General features: G+C 45.0%; 1 protein-coding gene across 3 annotated transcripts; it reads right to left on the bottom strand.

The window, feature by feature from the left end:
• E2F8 (E2F transcription factor 8) lies at positions 203-16953 on the bottom strand. 3 transcript variants are annotated; one of them, XM_003122925.6, is made up of 13 exons: positions 16653-16953; positions 15333-15449; positions 13034-13312; positions 12538-12694; positions 11296-11610; positions 10634-10795; positions 8543-8680; positions 6823-7026; positions 6422-6509; positions 5661-6171; positions 1833-1965; positions 1316-1710; positions 203-952 (listed from the first exon to the last, which is right to left on the bottom strand). In XM_003122925.6, the coding sequence occupies exons 2-13, from the start codon at positions 15345-15347 to the stop codon at positions 770-772; spliced, it is 2580 nt and encodes an 859-aa protein (XP_003122973.2). In that variant the 5' UTR covers positions 15348-15449; positions 16653-16953; the 3' UTR covers positions 203-769. The 3 variants fall into 3 exon arrangements, with proteins under 3 accessions (XP_003122973.2, XP_005661138.1, XP_005661140.1); XM_005661081.3 differs by lacking the exon at positions 16653-16953 and adding an exon at positions 15776-16458; XM_005661083.3 differs by lacking the exon at positions 1833-1965 and having other exon boundaries at positions 223-952; positions 1316-1639; positions 16653-16938.

Here is a 23662-nt window from a genome sequence, read left to right as displayed (position 1 = left end):
CCTTTAAGACCCAGACCAGGAGAGGTACAGGTCAATTCTTAAGGTACAATTTGATGCATAACAAGAGGATCAAGGAGATGCATGCTCAACACATCATACCTCATTCCTTCTCTTGAAGCTCATGGAGGGTTTGATGTGGTAGTTCCTTGAGTGTGGAGGCAATCAGAATCCTTACTGCTGCTTTCCCAAAATATATTTTAGAAAAGTTTTAATTTGAACAACTTATGATTAAAAATACATTTTATAAATAATTTTTCCATGGACGTGATTGAGGATTGTTGCGAACTTTACAAAGACATACTGCAACCACAACGGATTAAAGCAATTACAAAAAAATATAGCTACAGCCCTTCTATTTAAAAATACAATATTATACATCACAGCGTTTTCTTTGTGCACAGTTGAAGAAAATGCTGTGTTAGGCCTGTCACAGATTCACAAAAGGGAAGTAAACTTTAACACAGTTATTCTGCATAATAGTAGAGGCACAGCTGAAAGAAATGAATCTTCCTCCCTGGAAGTTATTATACCTTAGTTCAACATTTTACTTTTATTTTGTAAGACTGATAGCTGAACGTAGCTTAATACAAATATATATTTATATGTGTGAGTGTATGTATAAGTATGAAAACAAGTGTCTGTTTTGAAATTACGTAAACTCCCAACATATTTACAGTATTTTCAGAGAATGTGTTCTCTCTATCAGTCTGAGTAACATCTTCTCTCTTAAAGAACTCTTTAGAAAATTAAATGAAGCCACATCTGTCCTTTAGGGGACATCCTCCGTTGAGACTTCCAGTTTTCGCTGTGGGACAAAGAGAGATGCTATGGAGGTTTTATCAGCACCATCAAAATCCACATAGGCTGAGCCGGTCGGCTTCGTTGGTCCGCCTGGGGTACGGAAGAAACTTTCGGCCACTAATTGAGACCCTTTGGGTGTCACAGGAACAGGCTGGTTGGAAAGACAGAAATGGAGACATGTCAAGACCACAGAGACAGAGATGTCCTGGCTGCCTTAGAAAACTGGACCAGGAAGATCATCACCCGGTGGGAGCCTAGCATGACCTGAAATCTGCTAGGTAAGCCTGGATGAATTTCACACTCTCAATTATTTTTGTTAAGGTGAGACAGAAAGCTCATGATAGCTCAATAATACAGCTGCCTGGGGCACTCTTCCTGGGTTTGGAAGGAAGGCAGGCCTTTAATCTCCTCATTCTCCCAAAGAAGAAAAGCAAAAATGAGTCTCCCATGATACTGGTATGTGGGACTTAATAAAACCAAGGGAAAAGATAAATTAAAATGGAAATACTCTCACCTGCTGTGCCCCCATCACAGCCACTGATTGTCCATTTGTTTGGTTCTGGCCCGGGACTGGAGTGTCATACTTGGTGGCCCTTCCTTGCTGAGCGCCTGCATTTTCTGGTGCGACGCTAACAGCCTCTATTCTTGGAGACACGGGTACAGTGCCGGGCCCGGGACTGGCGGACACCGGCACACTGGGGGAGATGAGCCCCAGGTGCTGCAGGGTGAAGTTTACAATGGCTGAGCTCGGGTTCTGGACGGGAACAGGGTGGCTCGAAGTGAGAACCGGGCTGTTCCCCACGGGGACGGCCGCCACGGAAGTTGGTGAGACCATTAGCTTCAAAGGTGTTACATGAAAAGAGGGAAAATTAACAGCAGTGAGTTCGGAGGATGTCACTGGAATAACACCTGGAAAGAAAAGGGGGGGTGGAGAATATCTTAAAAGCACAGGCCTTTGTCCGAGAAGCGTCCAAGCGCTTAAGTGAACTTGAGAATGACCCACGTTTGAACAGTGTTTTACGTACACTCACCTGCGATTGGGGAGCTGTAGATCCTGTGGTTTGGGGAAAGTGTACCTGAGTTTTCTTTACTAGACAAAATGGATTCTGCCCCCAGGGTTGAGCACTGGGTGAGAGGGATTAGGTATCCTGATGGGAACAAGGTCTAGAAAACAAGGAGGAAGGGTTTATTTTACACACACGAGCAGGAAGAAAAGTGGCCGGGTGCCTCTTCCAGGACTAATATCCCTGGGTGGTGGTTTGTCTCATCAGACCAAAGCCTCCAAGAGTGTGGACCACGGGCAGGCCAAGTATAGGGCTCCGTGAAGACAATATCCCTCCCTCCCATTCCAACACTCCTCTTGAATAATACAAACCGTGTGTTTCTTAAATACCACGGAGCCTAAGATCTGTGATCCTGAAGTGTCCTAAAGCTAGCACTGAGCCTGCCTAAGGCAGATTCACCCAGCACACCCCTGTGACACCGATATCCTACGTCCTGCTACCACACCTCTTGGTATGATGTGGTGCTGTCAGAACAAGTCTAACGCAGCTTGACCTCGAAATGGCACTGCTGTGTTATTATCTGATTGCCCTTGAATTACGTAGGGTGGTGTCTCCCAAAGAGTATTCTAGGGACCCAGGTTCTCTGGGATGCAAGCAGGCACTAGCTGACTCATAGACAAGTATGTTTGGGAAATGCTGAATTAAACAAAGGAAGATGGTGTCTTTATTACAGAGTTTCTGTGGGACTTTTCTGATGGCATACATTGTAAATCTCCAAGGGCACATTCAGCTTGTAACATTTCCCAGGCTATTCAGCAACTAATCTTTGGTAGCATCGGGATTCAAGGAAAAGAGGTTAGGAAATGTTGGTTCAGAGGAAAGGAATGCCAAACCATAGGCCAAAAATACAGCCTTCTGGCTGTTTTTGTAAATAAAATTGTATTTGAACATAGCCATGCCCATTCATTTATTTATGTAATATCTATAGATGCATTCCTATTTTTTCGGCCCATTTGAATAAGTGCAAGAGAGACCATCTGGCCCACAAAGCCAAAAACATTTACTATCTTGTCCTTTACAAAAAAGAAAAAAAAAAAAAAGATTGCTGATTTTTGATTCGAAACAAAGGAATTACAGAACTGTAGATTTTCCCCCTAGTACTTTATGTTCTAATGATATCAGGCAAACCCTCTTAGTATATACAAATGAAAAGGCAAGGCAGCAGGATTCAAAACTTACAAATAAAAAAAGGGAGCTGATTAATTCATAGCAGACACCCAACTGTCATGCAGCCAAAGCTTTAGGCAATAAAGTTATATTCAACAGAAATGCGCAGCAAGTTGGGTTGTGTGTGTCCCCACTATGCCTGCTGTACTTTTGCAAACAGAAGAGAACCTACATGGGTGGCTGAGCCGCCTGAAAAGTCTGCTCAGCCTTACCATGAGCAGGACCGGGAAAAGCCAAAAGCAGCTCTTGTAAACCAGGGGCCCTTCTTTTATCTCCATCCAGATCTTTCTTCTCACCATTGTCAAAACAGCAGTCTGTGCTTTGATCTAGCTATTAATAGGAACCGTCTTTTTCCTTAGGAACCAGTGAAATCAGAATCCACAAAGCTAAAGGGTATCACAAATGTTCAGTGTTGTTTTTTAGATGTTTGCTTTTATTCAATATCTTTTCTAGTGGGTTCCTTGAAGCCTGTGGGAATAGAGAATTTTTAAGGGGCAGCTTTAGGTGTTTTACAAATAGCTGCTCTTTGCTCATGGCCTGAGTTTTCCTGGTTGCTGATTTAACTCTTTTCAAATCTCTAGCAAAATCTGTAATACTGTCATAATAATTATTTCTCCATTTTCTACAAACAGCATTCATCACAAAATTTCTCCACCTATAATACTAATTCCTTAAAAAAACAAAACAAAACAAAAACTTGGATTAAATTAGCGAGATGGCAGAATGAGTCAGAGTTCAACTTGAGCATCTTTTTATCCAGCCTATGCTAGCACTCCTGTCCTCTCTTCCTGTGACACCGTCCTGTTTTATTTTCACCATATTTCTTATCATCCACCCCTGAGAGGTGTGTGTTTATTTGTATACTGTTCTCTCTCCACCCCCAGCCATGTAGGTTCTCAGTAAATGTTTGCTGAATGAATTGACACATGAGTTCCTCACTTTCTCTGTTCTGCTCTTTTAGTTCAGGCTAAAAAGAAATAGTTAAAAGGAAGTCAGAGATGAAAAAAGAAGCAGGGGATGGGAAGACTCTATCCTGTGAAAACCCTAATGCTGAATAACTTAAGTGAGCAACAGGAGGCCATTATTAAATCATACCCATTGGCCCAAAGAGATTATGGACCTCCCAGAAAATCGAATCAGGCCAAAACCTTGTGATTTTCCTCCTAGCATGGATATGAAATGCAAAGTGATACTCTGCTAAGATAATAGATGTTTTGAATGGTTACCATGAGGCCATCCTCAGGGAAGATTTGACAAACTCTAAAGCCTCCTTAATAACCACAGTTACAGATAATACCCTTCAGCTTATATGGTGCCTTAAAAGGATCACAAATCTCTTTCTATATAACGTCATGTAATAAATTCACTTAACTGCACAAAAACTGTAATATGGCCCTGGGGCGAGGGCTCAAAAGCAACCATTCCCAAAAGCAGGTGCTGGGTTTGGTTTGATCCAGAGTGCTATGCTTTACACACAGAAGATGATAGGAAAAACTGGCAGAACAAATTTTTTTTGTTTGTTTTCTTTTTAGGGCTGCACCTGCAGTATAGGGAAGTTCCCAGGCTAGGGGTTGAATAGGAGCTACAGCTGCCAGCCTATACCACGGCCACAGCAACACAGGATCCAAGCTATGTCTGCGACCTGCACCACAGCTCACGGCAATGCCAGATCCTTAACTCACTGAGCGAGGCCAGGGTTTGAACCCGAATCCTCACAGATCCTAGTCAGGTTTGTTAACTGCTGAGCCACGAAGGGAACTCCAGAACAAATTCTTTATAGATGTGGAAAAGCAAGATGTAGAGATGGGGAAATAACTTGAGTTTCACAGTAGAGACAAAGGGAGAGATTTAACTTCTGCTTCCACACTTGGTGGTGTTTGTTGATTTGGTGACGATACCTTTCACATATAATTGTCCTAAGGGAGGAAAATGAGATAATGTATGTACAAGTGCCTCATACTTCTGCTGTCTGGTATGTGGGAAGCCATCCAATAAATGTAAATTCCTTCCTGAGTTAAACTCCATCGAGGAAAAAAATTGTCTAGGACATTGAAAATCTCTAGGAAACCCATGTGTCGGATACACCTAAAATTTGCCAAGCTAAGTTTGATTTTTCTATTTACACACAATAGAAATTTTGACTTAAATTTTAAGGTAGAAAGTAAAAACAGGGGAGGGGGGGTCAGTTTCTTCTCTAGGCACCAGATGCCAGTTACATGACATCAAATAAACCTCAAGGAAATGAGTCAGAGAGCAGGAGTTAAGGGAACCCTGTGCACCCAATCCATTCATTTGGGGTTACGTCTGCTTGTCAATTATTTAAGACTTTCATGACAGGTGTTTGCATTCCAGCGTGTGACAGAGAAATGGACTTAAGGACAACCACCCACGGTGCTTTAAAAAGAGCAAATAATCCCTTCCTCCAAAGGTTAAAACTGTCCCTGCCGTCATCCCAGTCTGGGGATTAGCCGTCAGAGGCCTTGTTTGGATTATGGGATGCTGAGCAACAGCCAGCTCCCTGTTTCTGAGGGACTGCTCTCCTCTCTGGGAAATTTCACCAGCCAGCAGATCCTCTTCTCCTCAACTGGGGAGTTCTCAATGCTTCGCATGGGGCAAGGCTGTACTTACTGCGGAGACATTTTCAAGTCCTTTCAGGTCTTCTTTAAATTTCTTTTTGGAACCAGCGTCCTCGAGCAGGCTTGCTCTCTTTGAGCCCCTTTCTCCAGCAGGCTCCCTATCTCGGTTCTTTGGCCCTTGTCTCTCCGGCCTGGTAGAGGCACTGCACTTGGTCACATCACTGGCTGCGTTCTCAGTGGTGGCATCGGTGGAGTCTTTTGATCCTGCAGCTTTAGAAGAAGGGGTGGGGCAGACCGAGGGTCTCGGGCCTTGGGGCGACGTCACGCTTTGGGCTTGGGCAGGCTGCAAGTAGATGGCATAAGATGGGCCCGAAGGGGCCTGAGGTAGGATCACGGGCACTGCCGATGACAATGGGCTGGGGATGAGGGGGAGCACCCCCAGAGGCTGGATGAGGGACGGCGCCGTCATCTCCAGCTCAGCATTTGCTGGAGTGTCCAGAGAGGCCACGGGCTTGCAGTGCCCAGATCTTGCCAGTTGGACTTTCACTTTTTTTCTGGGTTCACTAAAAGATAAGATTTAAAATGTGACACAATGGAAACACATTTTCTCTAAAATGTTCTACCACTTTAGACTGCCCCAGACTGATGCTGTGCTTTTATGGAACGAGCATATAGTTTCTGTAATGATTCTGTATGAGTTATAGAAAAGATTATCGCACTAGTTTCCAAGGCCCATTCTTACATCAAATAACTAGTCCTAATGATGCAATGTAAAGTACCGTGTCCTGTTACTCAAGAGCGTTGCCAGCCTACCTTGATTGCTCCTCTAACTGCATTTTGCAAATAGCTGCGAGTTGGGCCATTTTACTCGGGAAAGGCGCAGAATTCTGAGAACTCTCAGCTGGTAAAATAAAAAGGAGGTTGGGGGGGAGTTGGTCAAAGCAAGAGAATAAATGTTCACGCAGATGAAACATCACTAAAGTCAGAGCAACAGAAAACAGGTGCTACCCACAACATCACACAGCAATTAAAATGATAAACCCTACAAGTCACTTTTTTATCCCTTAATTCATGTATAAGTTAGGCTTCAAGTGGGTTTGGGAATATGGAAATTGAAACAATTCTCCAGCAAGTTCTTTAGGGATCAAGTAAGCTAAAAAGTCAGATAAAAAGGCATTCTTCCGAGCAGAGCCCTGACATGATGGAAAACATACCTTTGTTGGTTTTGATAGGGCTACTGGGAGCGGAATTTATCTTTCTCCGATCACTTTCTATGCTCTTTACCAGTTTGATGAGAGATGGGTGTCGAGTGAAGTTTGGTTTCCCATGTGTGGAAAAGAGGTTTTTGGCACAGTTCTCTTTTGAAGGCCGCCTCACTTCCAAATCAGAGGGAGTAAAGGGAAGGACTGGGCTGAGACCTGACATCGAAAAGGACAGTGTGTGAATACACAGGTGGATTGGCTTCCTTCTGGGGGATGAAGTCAGAGTATGGTTCTCAAATGATTTTAGGAATTAAAGTAGCAACAGTTAGAGAGCACCTACTGTGTGCCAGATACCGTTTGACGGGCTTTACCTACAAAACCTTGTTTATTATTAAATGAGTTCCCTTTAATAATGAATTTATTTCACACTTTAACATCTCTGAATCCCACCATACCTTATAACCTGCAGTGTGCTAAAGCATGATTGCCAGTGGTTTTTCTTTCTTATCGATATATAAAATACCGTGCAACTCAGAATGAGCGGAATCTTAATTTGATGAAATATGGTGACCCTCACTGCTGTGGACTGAATGTTTGTGCTTCTACCACCCCCTACCCCCTCCCCAAATTCATATGTTGAAACCTAATGCCCAATATGATGGCATTGGGAGGTGGGGCCTTTGGGAGATGCTTAGGTCAGGAGGGCAGAGCCCTCTTGAATAGGGTTAGTGCTTTTATAAAAGAGACCCCACAGAGCTCCCTAGTCCCCTTCCACCATGTGAGGTTATGCTGAAAAGATGGCTGTCTAGAAAGCAGGGCCTCACCAGATCTTGAATCTGTCAGCTCCTTCATGTTGGAATTCCCAGCCTCCAGAACAGTGAGAAGTAAATTTCTGCAGTTTACAAGCCACCCAGTTGGTGGTACTCTGCTTTGGCAGCCTGGACGGACGAATATACTCTCCACAACTTAGGTAGGGACTTCTTAGGAGATGCCTCTCCCATTTCAGAGACATTTTAGACATTCACCAACTGACTCACAGTCTCTCAACTTGTAGAATGTGGTCCTGGGTTATGAGCCTGTCCTCCGAATCTGTGCACCAAAGGACCTCTCTGTGAGGTTATATCCCATATCACAATAACCTCACAAAGGCACTCCCGTTCTTTTCATTTGTGGGTGAGGAACCTGAGCCTTGGAGAAGTAATCTGCCTAAAGCTGCACAGCTGATAAGTGGCAGAGCTGGGATTGGAACCTAGGTCTTCCTCTGCCTCCATGGCCTATGTGTGTTTCTGTGACTTTCCAACACTTCTGGGTAGGGATCTTGGTGAAATACAAAGTGTCTGAATCCCAGAGTTGGGTTAGAGACTAGAACATGGATACTAGAATGAATTCATTTCATATTTTCCACATGCACAGACTTCAGTTTTGGTCACTGACAAACATAATAATGACAGCAGTATTATCTCATATTTTGTGACGCTTTCAACTTTCTCCAATCCTTTCATACAGATTCTACCTACTGTACAGGGTGTGCGGTGGTTATGGACCTTGGGTTGCTGAAGAAGCCAGATGCCAAACTTTTCACAGTGGCACTCACCTTTAACTGTCTTTTCAGTCACTTCTATATATGTTCTTTCCAGGTGGGAGTGCAGGTAGGAAGGGAAAGGGAAAATATCTGCAAATGTGCATTAATTCAAAATAATGAAATAATGAGTGAAGGAAAACAAATACATACCACTGGGATTTGGACTAATTTCTGGGCCTGTCCATTTAAAAGCTGGTTTTCGGCCTCTTTCTTCTGTAACATGAACTTTCTTGATAAGATCCAGGCTACTCAGAACATTAGCTATATCATACAACCTCCTAATTTTTGCTGGGGGAAAAAAAAGTATATATGTCACTTAAATAGAATAATGAAAGATTAAAGGACTTCGCTTCATAAGGATTTCATGTATATTCAAAGAGCTATTCTAACCATCAATGTCAGAGAAAAATATGATCTTTTAAAGTTCTCCTAATGAAACTGCTTTAATTAAAACAAAAAAGTTTTAAATATTGAAAAGTTGCAGTTACTGCTGATGCCGAATTTTGAAATTAAAAAAGCACATGTTGAAAAAGGAACAATGACTCAATGAATCACCCTAATGGGAACCACGTTATAGATTTCCTAATAATAAGTTACCATTATTGGGCATCTCCTAATGCGGACTCAAGAGAAGTTTATGAACAAATAGAAATAGTGCATCAATGCTAAGTGTATTGCTTTCCTGCTTGTGATGGTTCAAAAAATAAGATTTATTTAATATCATAAGCATGGAAAATTCTATAGCCCATCAAAGTGTATAAGTTTGTAGACTGTCCATATGTAATAGGCAAAGCATAGTTAATTCTATAAATCTTACATGTGTTAAAAGTTGTGTTACAAAAAGTCTGCCTTTACTTCAGCTTGACAATATAAAGTTACAGACTGAGCCTCTCCTTCGCAGCCATGCTAGAAGGTTCTGAATTCCCTAGGGATTCAGCAAATTATACATCTGCAGTTCTGGAATAGTTTCCAGGGCTGTGACTAACCAATGAAATGGGGAGCTGAAAAGTGTCTGGTGACTCAGAGGAAGCAGGCAGCCCATTGATAGGATCGGGATGTGTTTTCTGAAATGACAGCTCTCCCAAGCCAATTGCCAGTGTTATTGCTTTAATCTCTAGTCGTCTGGTCTTTATAGAGATACTATCACCCTGGGGATGGCTGAGTATACTTGCATGGGACAGCTTCACAGGGCTGGGAGGGGGTCTGTGTGAGAGCTCCCAGGTACCCTCCAGCCTGTGCTGTGGCTCAACAGTCAGCCAGTCCCCCGAGTGACTCAAGTCCAGGCCAGCCTCTGCCCTACCTGGAGGTTTGCTAATGCCCCCAGGAGAGATGGGCCCCTTCCCATCTGCTGAGCACTCCTTTCCACACCCTCTCTCTACGCTTCTTTGTGGGGGTTCCTGCAAAGAAGGTAAGAGCAGAGCTGTGTTAGGAACCTAATCTATGATCTCTTTCCAACTTAGAACCGATGTTCTGGCTGAAGCCACTCTTTCAAAATGGCGAGCCATGGAGTTCCTGTCGTGGCGCAGAGGAAACGAATCCAACTAGGAACCATGAGGCTGCAGGTTCAATCCCTGACCTTGCTCAGTGGGTTGAGGATCTGGCATTGCTGTGAGCTGTGGTATATGCCACAGGTGCGGCACAGATCCTGCCTTGCTGTGGCTGTGGCACAGGCTGGCAACTGTAGCTCTGATTTGATCCCTAGCCTGGGAATCTCCATATGCTGCAGGTGCAGCCCTAAAAAGCAAAATAAATCAATAAAATATACATTGAAAAAAGTAAAAATTAAAAAAAAAAACCCCAAAAAACAAAATGGTGAGCCAACTGTGCTGCAGATCACTTCTGGGGACCATGTGAGAAGTTATTTACATCCTGGAATATGAGAGTCAGCGGAAAGAGCAGAGACATGGGTTCCAGTCCCTCTTTACAATTTACTACTCACTCAAGACTTCAGAGACTGCAGATGCTACAGCCGTAAAATGAGGACAATGTTACAGTGTCAAATGAGGTAACATTTAAGAACTGTATAAGCCAAAGTGTCAGATAAGAGTCGTTATATACCTATCTCTGCATCCTAAAGTCTGCTAAAGCTGTATCATCATGGCTTCTGGGGAGAAGTGAAGATACAAAAGCATAACTAGAAGTGACCTGTGTATATAGCAAATGTATTTGGAAACCAGCTAATAACCGAGATTTCATCATTTAAGGGTAGGTACAAAAGTCCACGGCAGTCGTGCCACTTACTTTTAAACTTGCTTTTATCCAAATCTTCCACGTGGTCCTCACCAATTAAAATCTTGGCAGCAATTTCCAGGCTTACTATCTGAGGTGTTGATACCAAAAACAGCATCACAAATTTCTGGCTCATTACTCTTAAAGACTTGTCTTTGCGGCTGTTTACAGAGGCTTTGGAGAAGAATAAGGATCAGAGAATTAAAATTCATGAAGGGACAAGTGATTTCTAAAGTAACAAGGCTAAAAATATCACAACCTGATCACATAGTTGACATGTAGCATTTTCACGTTAAAAACAGCAGCTCCAAGCAGGGTTCCTGAAGGAAACTTTTCTTTAGACGTAGGAGAGGCACCCAGCCCCTGAGCTTTTCTTTTCTTTTTAAATTTATTTATTCAGTTAGTTAGTTTTTTAGGGTCGCACCTGCGGCATATGGAAGTTCCCAGGCTAGGGGTCCAAACAGAGCTACAGCTGCCGGCCTCTGCCACAGCCACAGCCACACCAGATCTGAGCCACATCTGCCACCTACACCACAGCTCACGGCAACGCCAGATCCTTAAGCCACTGAGCGAGGCCAGGGACTGAACCCACATCCTCATGGATCTTAATCAGGATCATTAACTGCTGAGCCACAAAGGGAACTCCCCCCGAGCTTTTCCATACCAGCTCTCACCTGCCCGAAATTCCACTCCAGGGAGTTCGACAAAACACATGTCCGGGTGCCCGTTCTGGCTAGTGTTTGATTTGGTGATGGGATCCTCTATACTGCAACTCTTACTAAAGTCAAACTCTTGTTCATACTCTTTCTTTTTGATCATCATAATCTGCTCGGCGTACTTGTTCTCCTCGCCGACGCTTTTCAAAGTCCCAAGGGTTTGGTTGAGATTGTGTCTTCCGTGCCAAGTGTACCTGTTTTTGGCGAGGCGGCTCACCATGTGTAAACTCTCTAGGACGTTGACGATGTCATAAATTCGTCGGCGCTCGACATCTGCAAAGAACCAGCAATTGCACGTTACTAGGATCAGATTTTGTAATGCGCACAGAATTGAATACCTTTTTCTTCTATGGATTACTAGTTGGTAGGTTCTGGATTATATTACTTTATTTAGGTACCCCAAATTTACCACGGACTTCCTTTTAGCTGTAATTAGATTTGAGCCTATAGGCAGAGGATAAAAGCGGGTAGGGGGGCCAGAGTAACTTTTGCCAAACACTCAGAAAACTGCACTGGTCCTCAGAATAGTACTGACTGAGAGGGAGGGCTAGAGCCCAGCTCCTACCCAGAGGCTGATTCTCGCTGCAAGCTGAAGAAACCATTCTGCAGCCTGGCTCCTCAGTTCAGAGCAAGTTCAGAGACGTAGCTGTTTATAAAACAAGTCGTAAAACAATGCTGCCTTCCTTTCAAGCTTCAGAGCATTGGAAATGCAGTCTGAGAAAATCTCCATTGTGATTTTCTGCTTCTGTTTTAAGACTTAACTGAGACTGGAAACTGTAGGCCTTTTATGTTTAAATTAATAGGGTTTTACAGATTTCCTTGTGGCCTTATTTGTGTCATTACAAACACTGGCTAGATGAGTGTGGGTCTGAAGGAGTGAGTCTATAAAGTCACTTTAAGAAGTATCCATTTCAGAGTTCCCGTGGTGGCCCAGTGGAAACGAGTCTGACTAGGAACCATGAGGATGCGGGTTCGATCCCTGGCCTTGCTCAGTGGGTTAAGGATCCAGCGTTGCTGTGGTGTGGATCGCAGACGAGGCTGGGATCTGGCATTGCTGTAGCTGTGGTATAGGCTGGCAGCTATAGCTCCGATTCGACCCCTAGCCTGGGAACCTCCATGTGCTGCTGGTGCGGCCCTAAAAAGACAAAAAACAAAAGAAAAACATGAGTATGCATTTCGGTGAGCTCTCTGCATACTTACTTAGTTCCTCGGCGACTTCATCAAGACAAATGTCGTTATTCACAGCAGGGTTGGGGTAATTGGGATATCGAGCTAAGAACTTATGACACAACAATCCTAAACTTTTTTCTTTGCGGCTAGGTTGGGATTTCTCATATTCATCTCCAGATAAGTGTTCCTACAAAGGAAGAGGTAAATAATGTCTTATTCGGAAAGATTAGGGGCACCGGTGCTCAATGACTGACGTATACACAATTTGCTTCAATAGTGGCAAAATTGGGGGGTGGGGGGTGGGGAGCCAGGATAAACTGCTTGACAGGTCGGAAAGGGAAGCAGTTCATAAATAAGCCACAGGTTCAGAATTCCCAGGGCTGTATTTGATGGGGTCCAAAGCGCTCAGGTGCTCTGGTGGGGGGAGAGGATGATGCTTTGTACTGTCGCTGCTTCTGCAACAGCTACAACCCCGCAGCCCAACCCCCAGATCCCCAGGTCTCCATCCAGGCCTCTGCAAACCTACATGTAAACAATCTTTGGCTTCACGTAATCCATTTCTGTTGTCGAACAAACCCCTTTTCTGATCTCTGTTGCGGATCTCGGGGCTCACGGCACTGATGAGCATTTTTAGGTTGGCTGTTGGTGTCCACGGTTCTCCCTGGGAGATTTCCTTGGGCTTGGTGGGTGTGGTTAAAGGGCCAAGGTCAGGCTGGATCTCTGCCAACACAATATTTGCTGTAGTAGATTCTTTCAGAGGTGTTTTCATCAGTCCCCTTTTATGTGGCTCGAAAAAGAGATTTTCCTGGTTCAAAACAAGTAAATTATTAAATCCACTGTACAGAAGGATTTAGCAGATAGCTCTTGACTCTAGGAATTGTATAATTAATAGAATGGGGTGCTAAGGAAAAAATGCCTAGTGAGGTTGTAGAGTTGATTAAATTCATAACTGTATTCCAATGAGCACGTGTCACTTGGCCATTCTAATAGCTAAATTTCCTATTTTTAATTTTTTCACAAAGCATGGACTTAAAACTTTCATCATATGTTCTAAGAATTTAAAAAGAAAACTTTAAGATGTATAATTAAAAAGATGTTTTTGAAATAATTTTAGATTTAGAGAAGAGTTGCAAAGTTACAACAGAGAATTTCTATATACCTTGAACTGATAATTTTAAGTGATCCCAAACTCCTTGGAATGATTTTTACTAATGACACTGTAATAAGTAAAGATCTCCATCGCAGAAATCGTGTCCTATTCATCTGTGTGTCCACATGGTACAATAGCTGCATGGAGTGGGTACTTAATAAAACACCACTGATGCAGAAGTGTCACAGAGCCAAGGAAACAAGGGTGAGGGCTAGCAAGTGGTCAAGACTCACTGGCAAAATCCAAAAGCAAGCAAAATCCAGAGTGCCAACAAGCAGGATTTCTGATCAGAAAGTCTGCTCTTTGAATATTTAATCCTTTCACTCTGCAGATGGAGAAAATGGAACCCACAGAAGTAAAATTAGTAACCCAAGACCACAAAGCTAGTTCCTGGAAGGGGCTGAACTGCCACCCAGACAGAAGGTAAATTAACAGCAGCTCACAGTGAAGATTACTGGAGACTATGTTTCTTCTAATTTTGTCCAAGGGGGACTTCACACATTCTTACCATTTGTATCTACTTCAAAGAAAATGCTTGGGATGGTAGAAAGAATAGATTCAATTAAAAATGCTTTAGGAACAAAGATTAGTGGGACTATTTTTTACGTCTGTGACTCCTTAGGATTCATCAAATGCTTTTCCATGTGTATTTTCTCCCAATCCTGTAGTCCAATTTTGCAGAAGAGGACATCCAGGCTAAGAGAGGTTTACATAGTACTTGAACCTGAATCTCCTCCATTCAGCTATGGTGTTCTTACAGGGAAGTCAGTGTAATGGACCCAAGGGGGGACTCTCCTGAGAAGGTGCACACGAAAGGTGCTGATCCAAGTACAGGATTTTTCTCAAGGCTGCTCTCCTTTGCTTCTAACCATCAGAAGCAATTGCCTTATTTGACTAATATCTAAAACTTTTCAGAAATTTGGCCTATTTCTTTCTTTTCTTTTTTCCTTTTTTTTTTGTCTTTTTGCCTTTTCTTGGACCGCTCCCACGGCATATGGAGGTTCCCAGGCTAGGGGTCTAATTGGAGCTGTAGCCACCGGCCTACACTAGAGCCACAACAATGCGGGATCCGAGCCATATCTGCGACCTACACCACAGCTCACGGCAACGCCAGATGCTTAACCCACTGAGCGAGGCCAGGGAATCCGCAACCTCATGGTCCCTAGTCGGATTCGTTAACCACTGTGCCACGACGGGAACTCCTATTTCATTATTTTTTTTAACCTATCAGTATTTGGACATCAGTTAACACATCCTCTGACACACTGACAGTGGCCCTCAGAGTTAAAGGAAATTGTTGATTTGGTAGAATATTATCTTAAAAAGAAATCCAATCTCAAATCATATCAAGTGCTCCTTCTGAATGTCCGTTTTCAAGAAGGCTCAGAAATATCATAAAGCAGCTAACAAATTTTTATTATTCTCAAAAATACTTTTCTCTCTGCTTATCTCTTTGAAACTTCCACCAAACCATTAAAAGCTAGAAAGATTAACTCTGGGTACATTTTCCTCTCTTCAAAACTTAAATTTCCCCTTTCTTTCTGGGTTTTTACAGGGGCTAACCAAAAAAGGATGTGGCATTAATAAAATATTGGATACTGAAAAGTTATGGAGTTAAATCAGGATGATATTGCATTTAAAACTGCATGGATGAATATTGAAGCTAAAAAGGTACCTTTTCGTTCTCCATTCTGTAAATTTCTCGTACATTTAGTTTCTTTAAAAATGAAAAATCTGCAGTTCTTCCTAAAATCCTGGTGGTTCAAGTAGTCCAATTAAAAAGTTTAATATCCTTAAAGAAGAAGGAAATAGAAAAAGTTAGAGAAAAATGAAAGCAGGAGATCCGTTGAAAATACCTTCATGGACACCGCAGGCTTCTGAAACAAAGGCTGAAGAAAACTGACAGCCTACATTTACATCTTATTCCCGACCACAGATAGCCCCCACGGGGCAGAGATCGCCATCAAATGCTTGTAAATTCCTTCAGCAAACCGATCCGCTGTCGTGAGACTTCACGCAACCCACAGAATTTTTAGTGACAGCCCTCTTCCACCTTTAGAGAAGGCAAACCATTTTCTAGACCCCACTGAGTGGACTGTAGCACGCACAAGCACCCACCTGTTCACAGATCAGAGCTCAGGACTCTGCGCACGAGCCCAGGTTCCAGCTAAACAGATAGGACCCCAAGTATCTGGATAAAAGACTGCTTCTAGCTACCGGAATTTCTCCCTTGACACGCACGTGCATAGGCTCAGCAGTAAAGTCTTGGGAAATAGCTTGATAGGTAACTTCCAAATTCAGTCCTTAAGCTCCAAACGTACTCTGGACATTTAAAGAGTGCCTTATGATCAACTACTTTTTTTTTTTTTAAGACTTTAAAGATGCGGCTTCCTTAAAGCGCTGTATACTCGCTATTCAGGTGGCCAGTTCCGGCCACAGTGTTGGAGCCCACCATGGAAGGCTGCACTTGCTCAGTAAGGCAACCAGGTACAGTCTCCCCGCCGCCACCGGCTCCGCGCCCCGCGCACTTCCCCTTGCGCCAGGCCAACTGCCCCTCCCCCGCCGGGCCCAGTCCGCGCGCCGCCAGCGGGGCAGTTCCCGGACCGCATCTTCGCGGTTTCTAGGGCAACGATTCTCGGCCAATGAGAGTGCCAGCTGCGGGCCTGCGATTGGTTGGCGGCCCCAGGGGCGGGTCTGGACCTTCCGCCTTCGATTTAAAAATTTGGCGCGGAAAGCCTGACTGCGGCCGGCGCCGCCCCTTAGCAGCGCGGGGCTTGAGCGCGGGCAAACCCGCGCCCGGAACCACGGCATCCCCGCCCCTCCCCCTCGCTCGCCCCCTCCCCTCTGCGCGGGAGCTCAGCTCCTCCCTCCACGGCCCCCGGCGGAGCGAGAGGCGGGAAACGGCCGCCGCTGCCGCTGTCCTCCCAAGCCCTCTCCCGATGCCAGGCTGGCCGGGCGCAGCGTCTCTCTGCGCCCCGCTGACCTGTCAGTTTACCTCACAGTTGGAGCCGACGGGGGCTGAGCGGGGCTCCTCGGCACCCCTTCCCCGCTCAGGCCCGGGAGCCCGCGTGTCGGGCAGTCAGTCTGTCCTTATGCCGTGTCGAGGTGGGTGCCGGAGGGAAACGCCGGGACCAGGACTGGCGGGCCGGCGGGCGGGCAGAGGGAACGTGACCGTCCAAGAGCAGTCAAGCCCCCGATTTGAAATTAACCCGCTCCCGGCGCGAGCTGATCCCGCGGGCGGGGAGAGCCGCTCCCCTCCCCCACGCCCGCTCTTCCCGGCCCCGGACCTCGCGCGCCAATCCGAGCCTCCAGACAGGAGCCGGTGGCGAATCAGTTTGCAGGCGCCGCCCTCCGGTCCCGCCCCCAAGGCAGAGTTGGGGGAAAAGTTCAGAAACTTTTTTTTTTTTTTTTTGGCAAACACCCCCTCCCCTTGCTCAAAGTTGGGGAATAAAGTTTAGTCTGCCCGGGGCATGCCGGTTGAGACGCGGACTCTGTGTGATCCCCAGTTTGGGTCTGTCCCAGTCTCTACCCAGCCCCACATCCGCTCACCTGCCCTGGGCACCCTAGCCGGGACCAATCCCCCTTCGATTTATGGCATACATTACTGTGCTGCCCACCGAATGCCCATGGCTTCTAGAAATTGGGATGTGGAGGGAGAAGAAGCTTGGCTAACTGGTGCCCAAATTCGATGGGCTCGGGGTCTTGGCCCAGACATGGGAACTCAGGTGTGGAGGAGGAGGAATAAAGGTTGAAAACCCGCCAAGCCTGTTCCTGCCGTCCCCTGTCTTCTCTCTCCTGGTCTCCCACCGGCCCCTCCCTTTCTCCTCCCTGTCGTCTTCCCTCGCTTTTCCTTCTTTTTCCGGTTTCCGAGCCTTGGGCAGCTTCGGCATAGAATATCTAGATATAGAGTTCTAGATTAATTGAAGGTTTGGAAGACGCTATAGTCCAACGCCCTGTTTTACAGATGGAGAAACCGAGGCCCCGGGCGACAGCGCTGCTTTGCCTGTGCCTGGATTGTTTGATCCCGCGTTGTCTTACTCTGCTGTTCAGCTTTGAAACGTTTCCCCTTTCTGGGGACCTGTGCTGGACTTGCCCGGCCGTATGTATTGCCCAACAGCGCGTAGATCTGGGCGCCCATCTACCGACTATTTGGTTTGAGCTCTTCCTCCTCTTTTGAAATCTTGCGTCTCTTAAGCTTCAGCAAAGCCCAGGGCCGGGATCCCCTAGTCCCTTCTCGTATTTCTATGCGTCGGTGAATCACCCAGTGCTGACTTGCAGCGCGGGGTAGTCTTATATTCCCGGACGGATATAAGGGCGGGGATACTGTGATACTGAGGCTACTACGGTCGCTGTGCTGCAGCACAGGCGGTACAGGCAGGGGTCCCTGTGGCTCTTCCTCCCGCAAAACTCGAACTCAGGGTGCTCAAGGTGGCTGCCCTGAAAGGTTATCGTGGTGGTGTCTCGGTCCTTCCTTTTCTATTAGCCGGGGCGCGGATCCTACTGGGCTTCAGGCAAGTGTGGCTCTGGACCAGGGAGGTGCCTCCACCTGAAAGCCGACCTTCAGCGCTGAGCTTCGGCCACTTACAGCTCTCAGATTTAAAATAAAGTGAGGTCACTGGGCAGGGCCCCACCCCCGACAGCACTGAGCATCTGGTTCATACTGAGCCCCCGCACACCTTTTCTGGAGCAAGGTGTGTTTATAAATGCATCAACGAAAAGTGGGCAGTTGGTGCTTCTGCTATAGCCACTGTTTCACAGATTGTCTCCCCCCACCCTTAACCCCACCTCCCGCCCTGCCCAACGTTTACAGGAATGAGTCGAGTCTGTCCAGCTCTACCCAATCCACCTTAAGTTTCTACCACCTGTGAATCCTCTTTAAAGGACCTCTTTTCAGGGAGTTCCCATCGTGGTGCAGTGGAAACGAATCCGACTAGGAACCATGAGGTTGCAGGTTTGATCCCTGGCCTCGCTCAGTGGATTAAGGATCCAGCGTTGCCCTGAGCTGTAGTGTAGGTCACAGATGCCGCTTGGATCTGGCGTTGCTATGGCTCTGGCATAGGCTGGCAGCTGTAGCTCTGATTCCACCCCCAGCCTGGGAACCTCCCTATGCCGTGGGTGCAGCCCTAAAAAGAAGGAAAAAAAAAAAAAAACCTCTTTTCAGGAGCAGATGGTCTAATATTACTGTGTCCAGAATCAGTTAACTAATGCATTCATATCTGTGATCGACAGGGGCATTCATGCCCCAGGTGTCTGAGTGCCATGTACCTGTAAGGCATATAATACAAGGAGCTGCCACCTCTGGTGAGGCTGCACAGGTAGCTTCTTATTTAATTCTCAGCACAGGTGTTAACTGTGGGTTCCCATCCAGAAAGCCAAGTAGAGCATTTTTAAGTAACAAACCCCCGGTCTCAGGGTATTTGTAAGGGCTGGGATTTGTAAGGGCTTTCCATTGAAAGCCATGTTTTCCACTGTGCTTAGGCGGGTCCTTACTTGCTTCACAGGATAGTTGTGCCCCATTTCATAGAGAAGAAAACTGAGGCACAAAAAGGATTCAGTGATGGTCAAGTTAGCTGTAGAGTCAGGATTATAGTTCAGGTCTACCTGCTCTTAGTTTGTATATTCCACTCCATTGCCTTTGAAAGCTCCTATAAAAGCAGTTTTAGTGACATCTTAGACAATGCTTAACCACCTAACCCTTCCCCCAACATTACAAAATAAAGAAAAAGTGGGATCTATAATTCTTGTTTTAATGACAATTCTCTTGTCTTATTGAAGCATGCAAATTATAATCCAGCTCATTGACTAGGATGAAAAGTGGACCTATTAAGAGGTAAATGATACAGTTTTGAAGTCTTAACAACCTTTTCATGTAAAGGTAATGAAAAAAGAAAGCAAGCTGAAACAATTGTACTCAATACCATTACATGTGTCGATTTGAAATTCAGCATGAGTGGAAAGGAAAGATGTAAAACATTGAAAACTTTTATGTTTACTGTACAACCAAAGAGGTAGGAAGAGAGGACACGTTTGAAATCTTTTTTCTTCTTTTGTGGTCAAACATGTTTGCCAGTTATATAATCTAAGAGATTATTCATGCATTTGTTTCTGGTCTCTGTTCATTATGTTGTGTAATCAGTGTCTCACTGAAGTAGACCAGTTTTTTGACTCTGTGCTGCCACGCTTATGCTAACACAACTTAGAGGGTGAGATGGTGTGTAACATGTTTGGTATTAAACACTGAAAAGAGATATCAGAAGAAAGGAGGAAAGCTGAGCATCACCTGAGGTGTCTAGATTCGAAGGTAACATTCAGAATTTTGGAATCATGTTGCTTTTCATCTTCACCAGAGCCTCACACACTGGGGGTGAGAAGAGCAGGCTCTTCCCCTGCTGACCAGGGCAGGCCAAGGAGCAAAGGAAAAAATTGCTCTAGCTAGTGGGCTCCTAGACCGTTCCCTCTTGTTCTCTCACTGCCCCTGCCTCCCAAGTGCTTCCATCACCAGCTCTACTTCCTGACCCAGTGGGGGCAGTGCAGCCTTGAGCACCCCCCACCCCCCCTCCCGCCTGCAGCATGCATTGGTACAGCCACCGCAAAACAGCTGTCTAGAGCTTTAAATTGCCCCAATCCCTATGTGTTCAGTTAGATCACAGCTGCTCCCAAGCAGATCTCAGCCCTCCCTAGGCTTTTTAACGAGTTGGTCATCCTCCCCGAAAATTGAGCAAGGTCTGGTGTGGACAGGTTTTAAGGAGGGTGGATACAGTCCGGCATGCAGGAGAGTGGGGGAGCCTGGAGCTGCCTTGTGCTGACCGTGGAGCTCAGAGCCTGTTGAGCCGTGTGTGAGGTTTGCTCCAACTTTCCCATGACTTCCTATGGGGTGAGCCCCACTCATCTAGGAGCCCTACAAGAATATTTGCAGCCATGGACTCAAGCAAAAGTTGCTGCCACTTATTGAGCAATTACTGTGTCTAAATTTCTTAAATGCTTTGGGGGAGACAATGCAAAATACTGAGGACCATTTCTATAGAATTGGAATCTGAGTTCTGTTCTCATTACCTCACTATAGCATCTGATCATAAAATTGCTGTAGAGTCGAGGATCCCGTTGGCTTAGTGCTTATCCTGGATTGGAAAAACCCATTTTCCAGGTTCCAGAATATTGAAAATATATACGGATTCCTAGGAGTGGGGACAGGAATTTATTATGGGAAAAAGTCCCGTGAGTGCAGGAATCCCATAACCTCCCTGATCAGCGATGGCTACGCTTTGCTTGGAGTCTGGTAGGGAAGGGTAACTGCACTGGCCCCTTCAGGCAGGTTCCTTCACCCTGTCCCTGTATAAGCATCTCTGTTACATACACCCCACCCAAGGCCACTGTGAGCTCCTAGACAGTAGGGAGAGAAACTTCCTTATATCTCTCCCCCCAGTGCCCAGCTGGATGCCTGGCCCAGAGCAAAGGCTTGATAAGTGCCTGATGATTGAATAAGGTCCTAGTCTTCAGTGCCATGTCACCAAGTCCAGAATATACCTTGTCTTTTAATCTCTTTATCTTCAAGAGCCAAGTTCAATGCCTGGCACATACTTGGCGCTCAATAATGTTAGGAAAAAATGAGCTCATAATTATCGTTCTTCAAATTTTTTTTTAATTTTAGCTAAATACTATTCCCACCCCCTTCCCCTACCCGTGACTTCTGTTTTATCTCTTCATTCACTAAAACATAGTATCCTGAATACCTGCTATGGCCCTGAGCCCTGAATTAGGTGCTCGGTGTGTACAGGTGAGTGAAAGAGGTGATGTTCTTGCTTTATTGGGGTTTACAGTCAAGCAGCAGAACAGTGTCTGGCATGAACGGTTAACTGCTATTGTTATTACTACCATCATCCTATTTTCCTGTAAAAGTGAGACTTTTCTGCAACCCCTCAACTTAGCAAATGTCTTTTTTCTTTGTCCTACCTCTACAGTTCTTAAAAAAGTTTTCTGTAGGTATTTTTTCTTCCCTAGGAACCCAAGCTCTGTTCTTTCCCTCTTTCGGCTCACATGTACAGGGTCACTTGCTCTGAGCCTGGGGACCATGCTGGGCACCTGCTATAGAACCCAGTGGGTGTCCTTGGATCACAGCAACAAAACCAACCCTTCAATTACTCAATGCTCTTCTTCGTCTCTCTCTCTCTCTCTCTTTTTCTTTCCCAGGGACATGGACTTCATTTGGGCTTTTCTGAGTCTTTCAGATTGCTGCTTCAGAGTCCCTGGAGGCAACCTGGCTGCTCCTGGAATAATCACTGAAGTCAGGTTAAGTGGGTTAGTTAATCCTTGGCTGGCTCTCTTGGAGACTGGAGCCAGGAAGAGAGAACAGACTCTTAATCAGCCAAGCTGGGTGGGGGGGCATCTCCCCCATTGGGTTACAGGCAATCGCCAAACACCTCACGACCTACTTCTTCCCCTTACATGTTTCTTCTAGCTCATTGGCACATATGAGTTCCCCTTAAACTCAGGTTTTCAGGATCTGACTTGACCTAATGTACCCCAGGATACCCAGACATATTACAGTAGAATTTAACGACTCACTACACTGCTTCATTGTATAGTACAGAGATTGGCTAGGGTATACATAATTTTGTTGACAAAATAGTTAAGAATCTTCCTAAAGAAGTAGCTGTCTTCTCAGCTTTAATTGCAAATGCTCAATAAAACCTCACAGTACTTTTCACTATGGAAATTGGTTGGAGTAACTCCATTTGAATCTGCCAACAAAATGGATAGTTTAATATATGCCTTTAAAATAGAGCAAAGCTGGAGTTCCCTTTCTGATTCAGCAGTTAACGAACCTGACTAGGATCCATGAGGATGTGGGTTTGATCCCTGGCTATGCTCAGTTGGTTAAGGATCTGGCGTTGCTGTGAGCTGTGGTGTAGGTCACAGACGCATTGCTGTGGCTATGGCTGTGACTGTGGCTGGTAGCTGTAGCTCTGATTCGCCCCCTAGCCTGGGAACCTCCATGTGCCACAGGTGCAGCCCTAAAAAGCCAAAAAAAAAAAAAAAAAAAAAAAAAAATCAAAGCTTTGTTACAAATTCAGTCTTTGGAATAAAAATGTATAATTGTTTTCAGGTTTGTCTGAATAATAATGAAATGACATTACTTTTTTATTTTTAGAAAAAAGGGGAAAGGTGTTTGTGAACCAAGATTTTTGGATGCCAGTTATCTTGCTATCATTGTGATAATAATGTCCTATCTGTGCTACATCACCCATGGCTGTTTCTTAGTGAAACTCAGAGTCTGGAGAATGGAGAATCATCTTCTAGGCCGTCATCTTCCTTGAGAGAGGATAGGATAAAAGTTAGGACTTTGGAGTAGATAGACCTTGGTTCAAAGCCCACCTCATCATTACAGCTATGTAACCTTAGGCAAATTACTTAACCTCCCTGAGCCTCACTTTCCCCTCCTCATTAAAAATACTGATCAAAATACCCTTGAAGGGTTGTTGTGAGAATTAGATGAGATAATAGACACGAAGTGCTTAGCAGGATGTTTAGCAAGTTATACTATATACCTTGTAACAGTTATTATCACATGTTACTGTAACCCAAACAAATCCAGACAGAGCAAAAGTCATTTTTGTGTTTTTTGTTTTTCTGGTTTTAATCACTCTGGGGAAAGAGATTGCTAGTCACTCCTGACCACCTGAGTCTGTAACTTTCCACCCTCTTCCCCTACATCCCGCTGCCCCTGCAGGAGGTGCCTCTGGCTCAGTGCTCAGCTGTGGAGGGGACACGTCCAGTGTCCTTGGAAGCCTTACAATGTGAGGCCTTTTTCTTTAGGACTTAATTTATAGAAATGCTCGAGAAAGATATTTTGAAGAGGAAAAATACTCAAAGATAACACACTCTTATCTCATTGTACATCATAATTTAAGGTTTGTTGCCTAGTTTATTGGCTCTCTAATACATACCACCTCTCTGGCTCTTTGCTCTCCTGTCTCACTGCTCCCAGCACACAGCACAAGCATCATT

Source organism: Sus scrofa, chromosome 2, assembly GCF_000003025.6.
Source record: "Sus scrofa isolate TJ Tabasco breed Duroc chromosome 2, Sscrofa11.1, whole genome shotgun sequence".
Classification (NCBI taxonomy): Eukaryota; Metazoa; Chordata; class Mammalia; order Artiodactyla; family Suidae; genus Sus; species Sus scrofa.
The sequence above is the reverse complement of the archived record's forward strand: the minus strand, read 5'-3'. Positions and strand labels throughout refer to the sequence as shown.